At 41.4% G+C, this 14,029-nt stretch overlaps 1 protein-coding gene across 8 annotated transcripts in view; it reads left to right on the top strand.

Moving 5' to 3' along the window:
* Positions 1 to 430: 430 nt before the first annotated feature.
* mura (ring finger protein murashka) overlaps positions 431 to 14,029 on the top strand; it is a 38,608-nt gene continuing 25,009 nt past the window's right edge. For 3 of the 8 annotated variants that reach the window (XR_001890097.1, XR_001890096.1, XM_017897341.1), the window contains exon 1: positions 431 to 712. Coding sequence is in view for 1 of the 8 variants with exons in the window: in XM_017897345.1 (XP_017752834.1) it covers positions 6,012 to 6,043 (32 nt within the window). In the remaining 7 variants the exon portion in view is untranslated. Of the gene's footprint in view, positions 713 to 5,812; positions 6,044 to 6,634; positions 6,676 to 14,029 lie in introns of those variants that run through there. The other 5 variants (XM_017897345.1, XM_017897342.1, XM_017897346.1 and 2 more) reach the window with 4 other exon arrangements.

Here is a 14,029-nt window from a genome sequence, read left to right as displayed (position 1 = left end):
GAATAATTAGTGGAGATTCATGATGGGTAAAGCAGTCAGCTTACCATTTTATCATCATATAGATCTTTTTGGACTTATTAAAATGTATATCTAAGTTGATAAGCGTTTAAGTATGGAGAAAAATAAAAACAACTTTATTTTTGATCACAGAAAAGATATAACGCGCATTATCAAATATAATTCCAAAGATAATCAATATTAAAGAAATGCAAGAAATAAAACAATATTCATAAAAATTATGATACTCATAAGTATCACAGAGAAATTATGATATTCATTCAGACTTTTCTCCGTCGATATTGGTGGAAAACAACGTAACTATTATATGGCAAGCAAGTGGTGCCGCCATTAAACTACGGCGAAATAAGCGAAGTTCGGGAAAGCATTTGACGTCAGTGACCAAGAACGCTGATAATCTTACGACGTAGATATCGTTACGCGGAATATCAGAGAATATCTTTGGTGGTTTGCAGACGAGATTAATCAAATATATGAACATACTTTGTGGTTTATGGTTTAACATACGGTCTCAAAAATATCGTAGGCCCATTATGGGCGGGGTCGTGGCTTGGGTCGAGTGAGAGACATGGAGCGACCTCAGTGTTCTCAGTGGTGAGCTGCACGGCCATCGCCGACCGTCGGTTTGGCCTAGCACAATCAACGTATTCTGCTATGACATCGCTCTGAAAATCCCAGATTATCCCAGTAAAAGGTAGGAGTTTTCCCTCCGAAATTTGGATGCGCGCTGTCTCTCTCTCTTTCTCTCTTTCTCTCTCCCTCTCTCATACACACACAACACACACACACACTCTCTTTCTCTCTCTATTTCTCTCGCTCGCTCGACCCCTGTCTTTATTTCACCCCCTGACGGTGTGCTGTACTCCGACATTTTCCATCGCTTTTTCGTAGATTTTCTAAACGTGTTTCTCTGATGACTGAATTTTTTTTTTATTTCACCCTGAAAAAGTTTCTTGTAGCACCCCACTGTGGTATATTCCCGGTAATTTTCCTTTTGTCCTGTCCTTTCTACGTCTCCCACTATTCGATATACGCATTTACCCAGCGTTCTTTGTTCGCTCAGTTTCATATTTGGCTTTCATTGTGGTATTATCACCTTCGATTTTTAATAATGCCCTTTGTAAACAGAGGATGCACACAAAGCGTGGAAACATGTCCCTTATATGCACAAGGAAAGATAATTAATATATATGTATATATAAAACTACATATATTATAAATATATAACTATAGATATATACATATTACGATTGCACCGATATGCACCTGTGATATAAACTTTTTTTCGATCTTTCTCCCATGTGTTCCCCCTTTTATCCATCGCCTTTCTACTTTATCTCGTTCGTATTGAGATTTATATATATGTATACGTGCTATATGTACGATCACACGTACGCGTATATGTACACATTTGACGCAAGTTTGTTTGTATATGTGCGAGTACACTTGCGTACAACACTTGTCCGTGAAAGTACGTGTGTAGAAAAAGCTTCCTTCTTGAACTTTTTGAACTGAGCTTCGCTATTTCGTTGTATTTGTGCAACATAGTCGCGGTACGTTGTATTCCATACATACCCTTATTACCAATATAATAAGTACGGATCAAAAAGCGACAAGCATATCATTGTAAATGGAGAACGTACGGAATCTTTATTATTGCATCCGTTTGTAGTTACAAATTGTTATGATTATCATCGATTTCTCATGGGAAGCTGCCTATCCTTTGAATTTAAACGCATGTGACATGCAATCGATTATGCGCTTAGTTTATATGTACATATCAAGCAACACTAGTTTTCTATACATAGTTGATAGTGAAACTTCGTAGCTTCGACCGACATACGCACACGCACGTGTAATGATCCTCCGGCGCTTTCTTCAGAATCGACGCTTAATAATAGTTATTAATCAGCGTTATAATGTTCGTGTGTCCGTAATAAAACCGCGAAATTAAAGTATAATTCGCTCGCGATGGTAAACAAACCAGATAACGGATATATTTATTTGTAAGTTCATTTTTGTAATACACGTAGAAATTGAGGAGCGTTCTCCTCGCTTGTTTAAATGGAGGAGAGTTGTGAACAATAATTGTGATCTTACTTCGTGTAGTCCGCGCTCATAAATGCATAGAATTTTTCAATAGTCCTTCCATGATTCTGTCCAGTATACATAAAAGCTGATACCTTCTGTCGTAATGGTTACTGAAATTTGTTACACGTAGTTAGAATTATCTCGTTTCAAATATTAGTTTTAATATAAATTGATATTTTTACATATCAAACGCTTAATCATGTATGTTAGATTACTCTACTCTATGTAGTAGACATTAAAATAAATAATAAATTGTTAACCTACTAAAACACATACCGTATATCATATCCCATTGAATATTATTGTCTAGCATATTTAAAACACCAATGATAATTTAGTCATGTGGATATCTCCTACACCCAGCTGGTTCGATTATAGACAAATATAAATTTACTGCGTGGCGAACGCCATTCCCTGTAGCCTCGTGGCTAACTCCATAACTATACAAGCTTCTAAACATCTGGCAAAAGTTTCCTGAAAAATAGGCTCATATCAACGAACGAGAAACGAGGTAACGTAAATAAAAATTTATACGAATTTTATAGTGACTGGTGAATATTTCTCCGAGAATGTATCACCAAAAATTACAAGTCAATAACGCAATATGCTACAAAAGGATAATTCGAATGAAATATACGTTTAACAGAATATAATTAGAGGTTAGAAAGTATTCGAATTAGTTTTTGACCGTCTATTCTCGTTTGTTGTCTTTGTTATTTATGCAGTAATTTCTAAACGATTAATTCCCATAGATTAACACCGAGAGAGATTCGATTTCGTCAGGAAGACCCAGATTTTGCGAGGACGGGGCGGACCCGCAGTATGGGAACCGTATCGTCGATAACACGGGCCGTCGTGGCATTAGGGCCACGGCGTTCTCTCGGGTTCTCGTGTCAACACATTCCCGACGCCCACGATGAGTGACGCATGCGCCCTAAACGTCTGAGTCGCTCTTCTTCCGTTCCTCTCTGATGTTCTTCCCTCTCATGCTCTTTCTCGCTGATTCACTTGCTCGTTCTTTCGGTTCTCTCACAACGTGCACACAAAGGCTCCCATCTATTCCTTGGATACGCCCCTGGCTTTTGTACGAACACCCTTCTCTTGCCACCAGCTTCGCCTGCTCGAAATTTCTAATTCGCCGAGGGTGCATAGACAATGCGGACTGTTAAAACAATTTCTGACTTTAAAGGATTCTTCGAAGACGGTTGATGAGAGTATAGAAACGAAAATTATACCTGAATCCGGTATTCTATGTAGTAGCCCCTATTTCGACCCTTCGATATATACGCCCCTAGCAGGCGCGTAAACCTAATCGTTCTTCCCCCACCAGTCAGTTGAACGTAGTCGAGACCCCTCCTCTTCCGCTCCCACTGCACACACCAATTTTCCAATTGATAAGGGTGCACAGTTGATACAGACTAACCCTATCCCTCCATCCTCTCTTTCGTTGTTAGTCCCTCTTTATTTCTTCGCTGGCTCCCACTCTTCGTTGCTTCGTTGTAAGATTAACATCGCTGCACCAATAACGTTGGTTTGTTTTTTGAAAACATCGACGCAACCAGCACTGCGTCTCGTTTCTACAGAGAGAGAGAGAGAGAGAGAGAGAGAGAGAGAGAGAGAGAACGAACGAACATTATCCTTGAAAATAACATAGGAAATACAGCGGGAAAGTTAAAAAGTAACTTTTTTTCGTCAGAAAACTGGAGTGAAGAAAATTCAAGTCAGATATCGAACGGAGATCTGGGTAAAAGCAGGAGGGGAAACTTGTTCCTAGCAAGCAAGTGAGCCGTACGTTACGTAAAATTAACAATCATGTTCCGAAACTCACTTTCCCGTCTGGGATTTCGGGAGAGGGAAGTTGATGGCATGAGAATGTTACGAGGTAACGCTGGGTAGCCCGACACAGAGCCAGTAGAACCCTGGCCACACAATGCTCTCCTTTAACGGAGAAATGGTTTTTCCTACCGATCAAAAGTCAGACAACGTGCAACTGCTTTCCAGCCAGTCATTTTGTTTCGTATCGTACCATGAGAGACAGATCTCTGTCCAGCTCTTATAAAACACTTATGTAGAATAAGTTGAGCTTTGACTCGATGCGTGACGCGTATGACAGCTGTAGCGCGGCGTTGCCACGTGTTGACTTTGACTTAACCTAAGCAGCCAACTCGCTGGCCAAGCATGTGCATTCTGATTATCTTACGTTCGAGTATTGTTATAATATAACCGTTATGACACAGGCAAATGCGAATTCGCTTTAAAGGCAAGGTGAAGATGTTGCACAGCGAAAACGTAGCGCAACTTCGTCGATATTGTGTAAGCATCGTGTGATCGGAGTAACAATGGTCAGACCCGTACAAGTTTCATTTATCCTTTTATGTGTTCTATGTACTTCGTGCTCCTTACGTGGCAATAAGCTATCTCGTATCGATAAATATCTCGTTTCTTTACGATTTATATATTTTCTAGTATTTATCATTTTATTTCCCATAATGACCGAATCGAAAGGTTTCTCGTTTACGTGAGTGACCAACATTTGTGTCTCACGGGTATCCAACCTCGTGGAAAATGTTCGCTCCATGTCCAAGTACTAGAACTTTGGTGTGTTTACTTACACGCTCAGGGCTGTGCCAGCGGGGACCCAGCATGATCTTCAAGAACTGCGTGGGTGCGGCCTTTCCCTGGTCTCGAAAGAAGGGGGACCGGATTCTCTTTCCTTTTCTCTCTCTCTTGTTCGTTCGCTTGCTTAGTAGGTCCTACCTTTTTTTTTATTTGAAGGTCCCTTCATGCTCGCGGCTTTAGCATCAGCACTCCCTCGCTTTAGGGTCGTCCCTATCTTCCTTCCTCTCGGCTACCCTTCACGATATTAAACCCTGTAGGACCCAGGGATGTACGGATATAACGTGATTCCATCTGCAATGTAGATGAACAATATTTTTCTCATTCCCCTTTTTTTTAAATAAATCAATCGATGTACGGTTCTTGATCAAAGTGAACAATACATAAATGGCATGTAGCGACTTCGTTCAATCTACTTACCTACTAATACAGTCGCTGTACAGTTTTACGTTTAATGTCGATCGATAGTATCATTATGTACGCGAGTGTGCATGGGTTACGTGGTATGAAATTCGCAATTCAAAGCACGTTGCGCTCTTTTCCATCGAATGGGAAAAGTAACACGTTTGCTAGACACAATAGTCAAGCTGTTTCATACCTTCATTGATTCTTGATCGGTTTTAATCGCACGCAAGTAATTTTGCATCAGTATGTTTCTCCTTTGAAATACCATTCTCCTTCGAAATATAAATAATTGTTCAAGACACATTGTTTGTGTTATCGCCTGTGATTATACCTCATTTATTGCAAATAATGTAATTGTTCCACAGTTTCATTCTCGGGAACTCCGTCTCCTCCAATAATCTCCCGATGTAATATATCGAATAGTATCCCATTGCTAATATTTAGCGTTATAATCTTCTTTGTTCACAAATACAGTTAGAAAACAAGAAAAAAGGAAAATCTTATCGCCTCGTCGACAGAGCACGTATCGACCGTATCGCGGTAAAGCGAAAATACGGGGCCCTCTCGACGCGGTGTACACCCTTGCGACGGTTCCCCCCACCAGCGACGCTTCTTCCCACCGTGCGGCCACCTCCCCTTCCAGTCTAGCGAGCCGCGTTTCGTCTCAGTCTGTCGTGCGCCACCAACGAGTGAGGTTGTATAACTCGTGTGTGTCGCACACGGTGGTGGTTGCTTTACGTACGCGCGTGTGTGTCTCAGTGCGCGCGTGCGTGCATACATGCGTGTGCCTTTTACGGTGGCATAGTGTATACGTGCGACTGATACTATCATCGTGTTCTCTGCTTTCGACCGCTCGCACACAGCAACGGTGACATCGAAGCATGACAGCGACGCGGGAGTGTTACCCCATACGGTAGGAAAAACTTCCTTCCACCATTTTTCTCTCGATTACTGCTGATCGTCTATACTATTTCGGTACATTGCCTTAGTAGAAAAACATAAGCCTTGAAACAGTTGCTACTAGACGTGCTAGGGTACGCTCAGAAACAGTATACTTGGCCACAAATGTTTTGTCCGAATCGATACGCCCTCCGGCGGGCATTTCGTATCTCGTAGAACGTACACCGGAAACGCTTTTCTGTGTACACGACTTGCAACCGATTTACCGAACAATCTATACCGCTGCTTTTTAATCTGATAGATAGGCGCTGTCAGACTGCCTTTTCCTTTTCCGCGATTATCTGTTCGATCGTTTCGCTCGATTCTTTTTCGCTACGTTAATGCTTCTCTAGCGACTCATGCTCGTCACGCGTTCGGAACGAGCAAACAAGGACTTTACTAGGGAAAATCGTGCAAGTTACTATCTTTCTTACGAGTGCTGGGAATCTATATAGCGTGCAACAATAAATAAGTATATGCGTATTTTTCATATATATCGAGTCTACCAAGCTATTTTGCCGAGTGTCTTGTCTCCGTTCGTCAAGGTCTCACGCTTTGTATTGCAGTAAAAACGTTACGGTGAAACATCGATACAAGCGATACACGGTATGTAAGGCTACCTTCACACTCATCGACTACCACATATAGTTCGTTTCTCTTTTCATGGCGATGAAAATGTACTTTTAAAAAATTTGTATTACGTTGATATCGCTATATCGATAATTACAGATATTGCAAAGTTACATATTTGCCTCGCCTATCAGACAGTGTAATTTAAATTTCACTCGATTCTCATTTCACCTTTTACACGTAATATAATCTAAAAATCCATCATCTCTGTTTAAATCCACAAAAATTGTTGTTGGCGATCATCCATATTTCTACCGATAACTTAAGCACGGAATCGAACCAATCGTGTGCGTGACCGACTGACACGGAGCTGAAAGGTTAGTTACGACTGTATTCCGGTTCAGTGTATTTTCGTCATCTCTAAAAATGTTCCATCAAAGAAATTATCGTAACCATTGTTTCCGGTGATGAAAAACAACAGCATGCACTATTTAGGTAGTTAGTTGGCCTGTTGAATGAAACGAACGCAATCGATCATTGTTGTAGCTCTAGTGACTAAATAGTGCGATTTCTAGAGTGTAGATGTCTATAGGTCCGACTTTGAAGATACGTGTATATACGACCAAGAATGCATATTTTTTCTATTTTTCTTCTCGATACCCTTTTTTCGATGTTTCTTTTCCTTTATAAGAAGGAAGCTACTGAAATCGTGGTGTTCCCTACCCATCCGGCATCGAGCAAGACAGAAATACGATATTACCGCGATAAACAATATTTCTCTTTCTTCCACTTATGACCTCTCGGTCTCTCTCTGTCTTCACATATCATCGCATTCTCGAGGCTAGAATTTTTTTAGCGTGGCGCTCCGTATTCGTTCTAGTGAACAAAATTTCTTCGAATTACGAAAATTATTTTAATACTTGGAATAAGATAACGGAGTAACATATTATTGTTTTAGCGCTTTTACGTAATTCTTTCTTGCGCTTTCTTCTTACCGGGGTGTGAGGTTATGTTCGTTGCTTCAACGTAGAAGTGCCTCCCGTCTCGTTTCGTTTCGCTTAGCTCATCAGTCTGCTTTAGCCACTGGCTACATTGTAACCACCTTGAATCCGAAACTCTATAGTTCGTCTCTTATTTTGCGTTTTTCTTCATTGCTGTAGGTCAGAGTGTTTTTGTTTAACAGTAGTCACTTTTTAAATAATTTACTTACTTTATTTCTATGTGACCACACATGTATATCATGTGTTTTTATGTGTTCATAAAAACAGTGTTTCTATACGGCAGTAACATTACTGCGCGGAAGGTATTTAATAAAAACTTGTTTTCAATTAAACAAAATTCAGAAATGCGAAAGGAGTAAAATATGCATTTTGTAAGATTCCAAAAATTGTGGTAGTTTAGTGTTCTAGTGGTATATGAAATATATCACATTTCAAGCATTAAGCTCCGTAAAGAGAGAGACAAAATTGACATAAGTCTCATTTATGGAGATACTTGAAATTTTTCCTTAGTTCTCGCTATTTTCAAAATCGTTTGCAAATTTAAATTTAAAAACAATGTTTATGTAGATTCATTCATGTTTAATAAAAATTATCTTTAAGCTTATACCACTCGCGGGAAATTTGAAATATTTAATATGAAAATGGAGAATTTGTAAATTTTATTCGACAATTTACAATTTTTTAAATCATACATAGACGTAGGTATAGGGGGGGGGGGGCTCCGAAATTTGAGATTCGGAACTAAAATTTCTATTCTCTCGGAAATGTAATTTACGCTGGAGTAAACTTTAGACTCTCCAATGACGATATGCTTCGATTTACTTAAGAATCTTTCCTTGACACATCATAATAAACAAATTATAAGATATTATATATCTTTCTTCACAGATCTACACGTCGAAAGCAACAGGCGACGACAAATCATTTCCAGCGAGCTATTTTCACGAACTATAGCCACAAAAAAAATTCCAATTTAAATCTCGACTATAATTAAAAATTCCCAAATTTACGCTAAATACTTTATCACCGAATAAGATTGACAGAAGAAAGGTACAGTACCGTATGAAAAAAAAATCTACGCAGTGAATCATCAGAATTTCTCAAGTCGTCACGCGATGCGTCGTTCACCTCAATGTTTCGTTACATCCGTGCGGGCACCGCTTCCGGTCGGCGCTTTCCGCAAAACGCCGCTGGAATCGAAAGCTTCGTTTTCTTTATCGATCGCGTGGAATTACGGCTCACGCATTCTCGTTTCGAAACCGACCAGCCAACCAGCCTGCTGCTACTGCTCTTTGCCTGAGAATATTCCACGGAAAGCGGTGCCGTGAGGAGGAGCAGGCTTGTTGCGAGGGTCCGAAGCAGGCAGAGGCAGGTGGTGGCCGAAGAAAGGTGGCAGCAGGTCCACCTGGGTTTTTCAGGAAGTGGACATTGCTTGTCCAGCGAACGGTACCTTCGTGTATCCTTAGTTGGAAGGGTCCCAGGTCTTCGAGGGAATTGTACACGAATGCTGCGCTGCCATTGGAAGAAATATCGTGGGGTTGTAAATCAACCCTTCGTAAGAATTTGATTGGTAGCAATTTGAATGCAGTATAAGGACGAAGGTTGAAGTTCTAAGTCGATAATGAAGTTTCGGGTTTCGGGTTTTTTGGGATACCGGCTATGCGAAGAGATTGATGTAATTGTCAAATTCCGTAGTACTATTTTCGAGGATCTTTTGAGCTTCTTTGTGTTGTACTTTTAGGAGTAATTCGATTGGGTTAGTCGTGTAAGGTTGGGTATAAGGGGTTGAAACACTGAGCCCACGACGCCATGTCGAGTGCTTCGGTCAGAAACTCACCGTGGATCGTGCCAGTCGTACAGTAAGGGAATATTTCGAATCTGGAGGATAATATTTCGCGAAATTAGTTAAAATTTAACCGTCTTTTATTCCCTGATTGTTCGAACACGCCAGGATTGCAATTTCCGAACCTGTAATATAACATAACCTTACATAACCTAACTTTGTCCCGTATTTGAATAAAATTTCGCAGATCGTATGGTCTTGGCCGTGTCTTGAGAATGTTCTTGCCAATTTATCTATTCAGGTACTCTAACTGCTCTTGTATTTTAATACATGACCGACTTCCTATACCTCTTCTATCTGTTATACGCGATCCCAGTGACCAGCTACGGTCACCGGAGAAACCTAACCGAACCTAACCTCAATTTTCTCCGCTGTTTTCGATCGCGTCGCCCAAAGCTAAGGAATTTCCTTGAACAGACTTGAGTCAGACCCAACTTCCCCACTTCTCTTCATTTTCGGTCATGACCCTGCGGAAATCGAGGAATTTCCTTGAACATGGTCGTTGGACTACGATACGAGTCGTCTACGTGCTTCACGGTCTTGTTTTCCGTGAAAGTGACGCGTATGGTCATTGTTCGTGACGTATTATTAATCTTCCCGATGACGTGACACGTCTTTCGACCCTCGAAGTAGATAGGGCATTCGGGGAAGAACGCATGTGGTTCGGTAGAAAGCTGATGAAATCGTTGACACAAAATTGGTGGGATAATCGTATATGGTGCTTGCGCACGCGCGCACATTTTTTTTTTTTTTCAGAATCGCAGAATGAAAGAGAATTTAATTAACGTTGGACACATTTATAAGAGTGTGAATCAAGATGTATAATTGGAAATTTGAGTCACTAATACAGATAAGAAGATAAAATGGGGATGTTGAAACGTAGGAAATGAATAGAAAATTCGAATTTGATTGAGCGAGTTGGGAAATAGTTTCGGAATACCGTTTGATAAGATTTTATTTACGTTCTTGACAAGAATGTAGAGAAAGATGAAGGGAAATGACGTCAAAAATTATATTGATACGAATAAAACTGATCTTGCACGATACTGCTTCGTTGGACAAGGGAGTTCTGATCGATCAAATAGCTAAACTCGTCTGTGTATCGTGCAGAGTTACAGTGTGCAGGTCATCCTGAACTTATCTGTAGTCTGAAAAATCTTGCATTTTCAAAAAACTCCAGATTATTATAAATTCGTAATTAAATCAATTATACATTGATAAAATCTTGAAATTTGCTACTAGCTTCCACGTCATTATATTAATTGCCAAGAATAAATTCTAATTATATGGTACATTTAATAAAGCTATGATGGAGTATAATTAATAAGAACAAAATTGAAACGATATATATATGATAGAATTGATACGAGGTTGCAGGAAATTCCTGAAACGTTTCGTAATGAAAGACCTAACGTATTTTCATTTTATTCGGCCAGCAGCAAACCTGAATTAATACTCTGGCCTTCCATACCGATATATTCGTATCGATATGGAAATGAAGCACTTTATGCATTTCCACGTGTCGCGGCATTGTCATCAGAGATCTTGCATGATCGCCTTTTGTCAATGCATCACGTTCGAAAATAAGTAGATGTATTTCCATTGCAAAGGGAACCGTTCTGGATCCGCTCGAGATCTTCCGCTGTGTAACTCCATTCTCGAAATCTCGACGCCATTATCTCCATTGGGTATCGCCTGGATCGTATAAAAATTCACGAGACATTATCTTAATTCGACATTTTTTTTCGATAATCGCAATCGTATCTATCGTATGCTGTTGGTAGATTAAACCAAGATACCCATCTGTACGTTCGACGTGTCGTTCATTGTTGCAATTTCGTCGTAGACACATGTGCGAATGTGCGTGCAAGAAATTCGTTTGCATCATCGTTCTTCCGTTCGGAGATAGAGATACGGTGGTATTTGTCAATAGCGTGATAAAAAGCTCCGATGGTTTCAGCCATTAGTGTTTTGTATCTCGGTCAGCTTGTTTTGATAAGTCTGTCTCGAATTGTTTAAATAAATCATGGATTCCGGAGTTCTCTGAACCTTTTCGGTCGTTTCGGGATCGTACCGAGTGTCCAAAATTGAAACTCAAGGCTGGCGAGGTCTAGAATCTCCGATTCACGAGCTTCAATAGAGTGGACATATCCGGTAGAAAGGCTAATGTTTTACACGTCAGAGTTCCTACATTTCATAATCTCTCTTTCATACCTGATGTCTTAAATTTTAAATTAGGATGGAGGCAACTTTCGAAGTTATAAGATAGTTATGGTGGTCAGTGCGTTCATCGTTGTTAGAGACTTCCAACTCTTTGCTAGCCATATCAAGATTTATTGTCCGAAGAAGCTTCCAGGAGAACGCGATGAATCAAGCAATTTCTGAAACAGTGAAATCGCAATCCCTCATTCCTAAACTATAAAATCCAAGTAGACTCCGAGAAGAAACTCGTGTCAGCCTAGTTCATCTACCTATCTTAGAAGCAGTCCTAAAAGTCGCAACTCCACGTTTCTAGTGACTAGACAAAGCTCGCATTCGACTCTGAAATAGCCTAACAATCCAAAGGCAGAACCAACGAGGTCCCACGAATATCTTGAAAGACGTCTTCAGAGTAGACCCTGACTATACAAGACTATGTTCAATCCTGTCCCTAGTTTACAAACAGCTTGACGACTCGCAAGGTTCAACCTACGACTATTTTCAACCCGGGGATCAGGAATTTCTTGAAAGTCAACAGAGTCTCCAACAAAATCCACGTTCGTCCTGTCCCTCAGGCTAGTGGCCTAACAGGCCCAACGACTCGACTGATCTTACGGCCCCGATCCGGGGATCCTAAGACTTGCGAACTTCACGGGAACCAGCGACGAAGTCCCTACCTTGGGTTTTTGAATAGCCACGAAGGTAGAAGGTATGCAGGACGCCAGGTGAAAAGACCGTTTTCCACGTGAACCTTTCCTCCGTACCTGGGCCACGATCGTGGATCGTCGGGAGGACGAGCTCCCTCGGGGGCTGGCCACAATATCCATCATTATAAGGGGTGGCAGAGGGGGCAGGGTGAGAAGAGAAGGGATGGCTGTAATTCGCCGTTGCGGTATGCGGGCACGGTGACGCATACGGGCTCTCTTCGGTTCTGAAACTCCTCCGCTGCGTTCCCGTCGTCGGTTTCGCGAAGAAAAAGCAGTGGGGGCGCAAAACGACGGATAAAAAGTGCTCTTAAGGCCCGCGGAACCCTCTTCGCCGCGATATGCGGGCGCGTGCACGCGTTTAGAAGTTTACGGGTTAAATTGGTTCGGACCTGGACTGCCGCCGGGATTAATGGAGGCTCGTTAACCGCCTTTATATCGACGAATTATGCTTCGTCGTGATGCGATAGTCCCGGCTTTTTATACGAGCTGGAGGTTAGTCTTCTTCGGTACGCGTGGTTTAATGTTTCCAAGATAGAGGAATTTTTAAGGGATTCGTATGATTTTTAAGTCAGGGAATTGCGACTTGGTTCGGGGTGTGTGAGTATTTTTAAATCGGGAGATTTTTTTAATCTCCACGGTACAGTATGGCTTTTTCGCGCATAAACTTTAGCAGTAGACAGCAACTCGTTTATGTTCGAATGGACGATGCAGAATCGAGTAGAGATCCGTGTCTCGCTTGTTCGTTTGCAGAACTAGATATTTCTGGATGTTTCGGACTAGCTCCTGGGGGATTTTAACTCCGGGAGGCTAGTTACGCGACCGTGTATTTTTGCCTCAAAGTAAAAACTTGGACGGAACTCTGCGCGGATGTACAAGCTCGTAGACAGTTAAAGACGCGTCGATATATACCTCGGTAAATCAATTCGAATATACTTCGTGGAAAAGCAATCGATAAATTTTTTCGAAAGAAAAAACGCGAAAAAAATAGTTGGGGGCGATACTTCGTTAGAAAATACGTGGAAAAGGTATAGAAAATTTTCTGCGTGCAAGCTTCCGTTTCGGAGGAAATTAACCTCAAAGTGTATAGGGCGCGCGGTGATTTAGCGCGCACCCACGCACTTTCAAATTCCATTATCTCGAGAATGGAGACAGCTACGGGAAAACTTCGTTGCACACTTTTTGCTTCTTTTTTCACGGCGAATCACGGCGGGTAATTCGAAATTTTTTCAACCACTTGTTTAATCCCGCCGTTCCGAAAACTCTCGTAAGAAGTCCTGTGAAATAACGCGAATCGATTGGTAAAAGGGACACGGTGATTCATCGAGAAAACGGATGAATCGGAAAACCATGAGAGCCAGAGTCGCCGCTAGGTCGCAGCGCTAATTTCCCAAAGCGAAGCGGGCGAATAAGGACTCGTTAGTCATCGACTGCAGCAGTGACTAAGAAACGAGGAACCCCACTGCAGCGCTGCACGCCACTTTTTCGCCGTCGTCCTCGTCGTCATACCAGCATAAACAAACACGGATGCAGGGCGACGAAGACGCGGTATATACCGTACGGTGGAAGCAGAACAGGCTGCCGTTTCCGGATTGTTGCTTTTAGTCCGGTTCGTTTATTTCGTCGAACCAGTAGGTCCAGTT

The sequence above is a fragment of the Eufriesea mexicana genome, unplaced genomic scaffold (genome assembly GCF_001483705.2).
Source record: "Eufriesea mexicana isolate 0111107269 unplaced genomic scaffold, ASM148370v2 scaffold415, whole genome shotgun sequence".
Classification (NCBI taxonomy): domain Eukaryota; kingdom Metazoa; phylum Arthropoda; class Insecta; order Hymenoptera; family Apidae; genus Eufriesea; species Eufriesea mexicana.
This window is presented reverse-complemented; position numbering and strand designations above follow the sequence as displayed.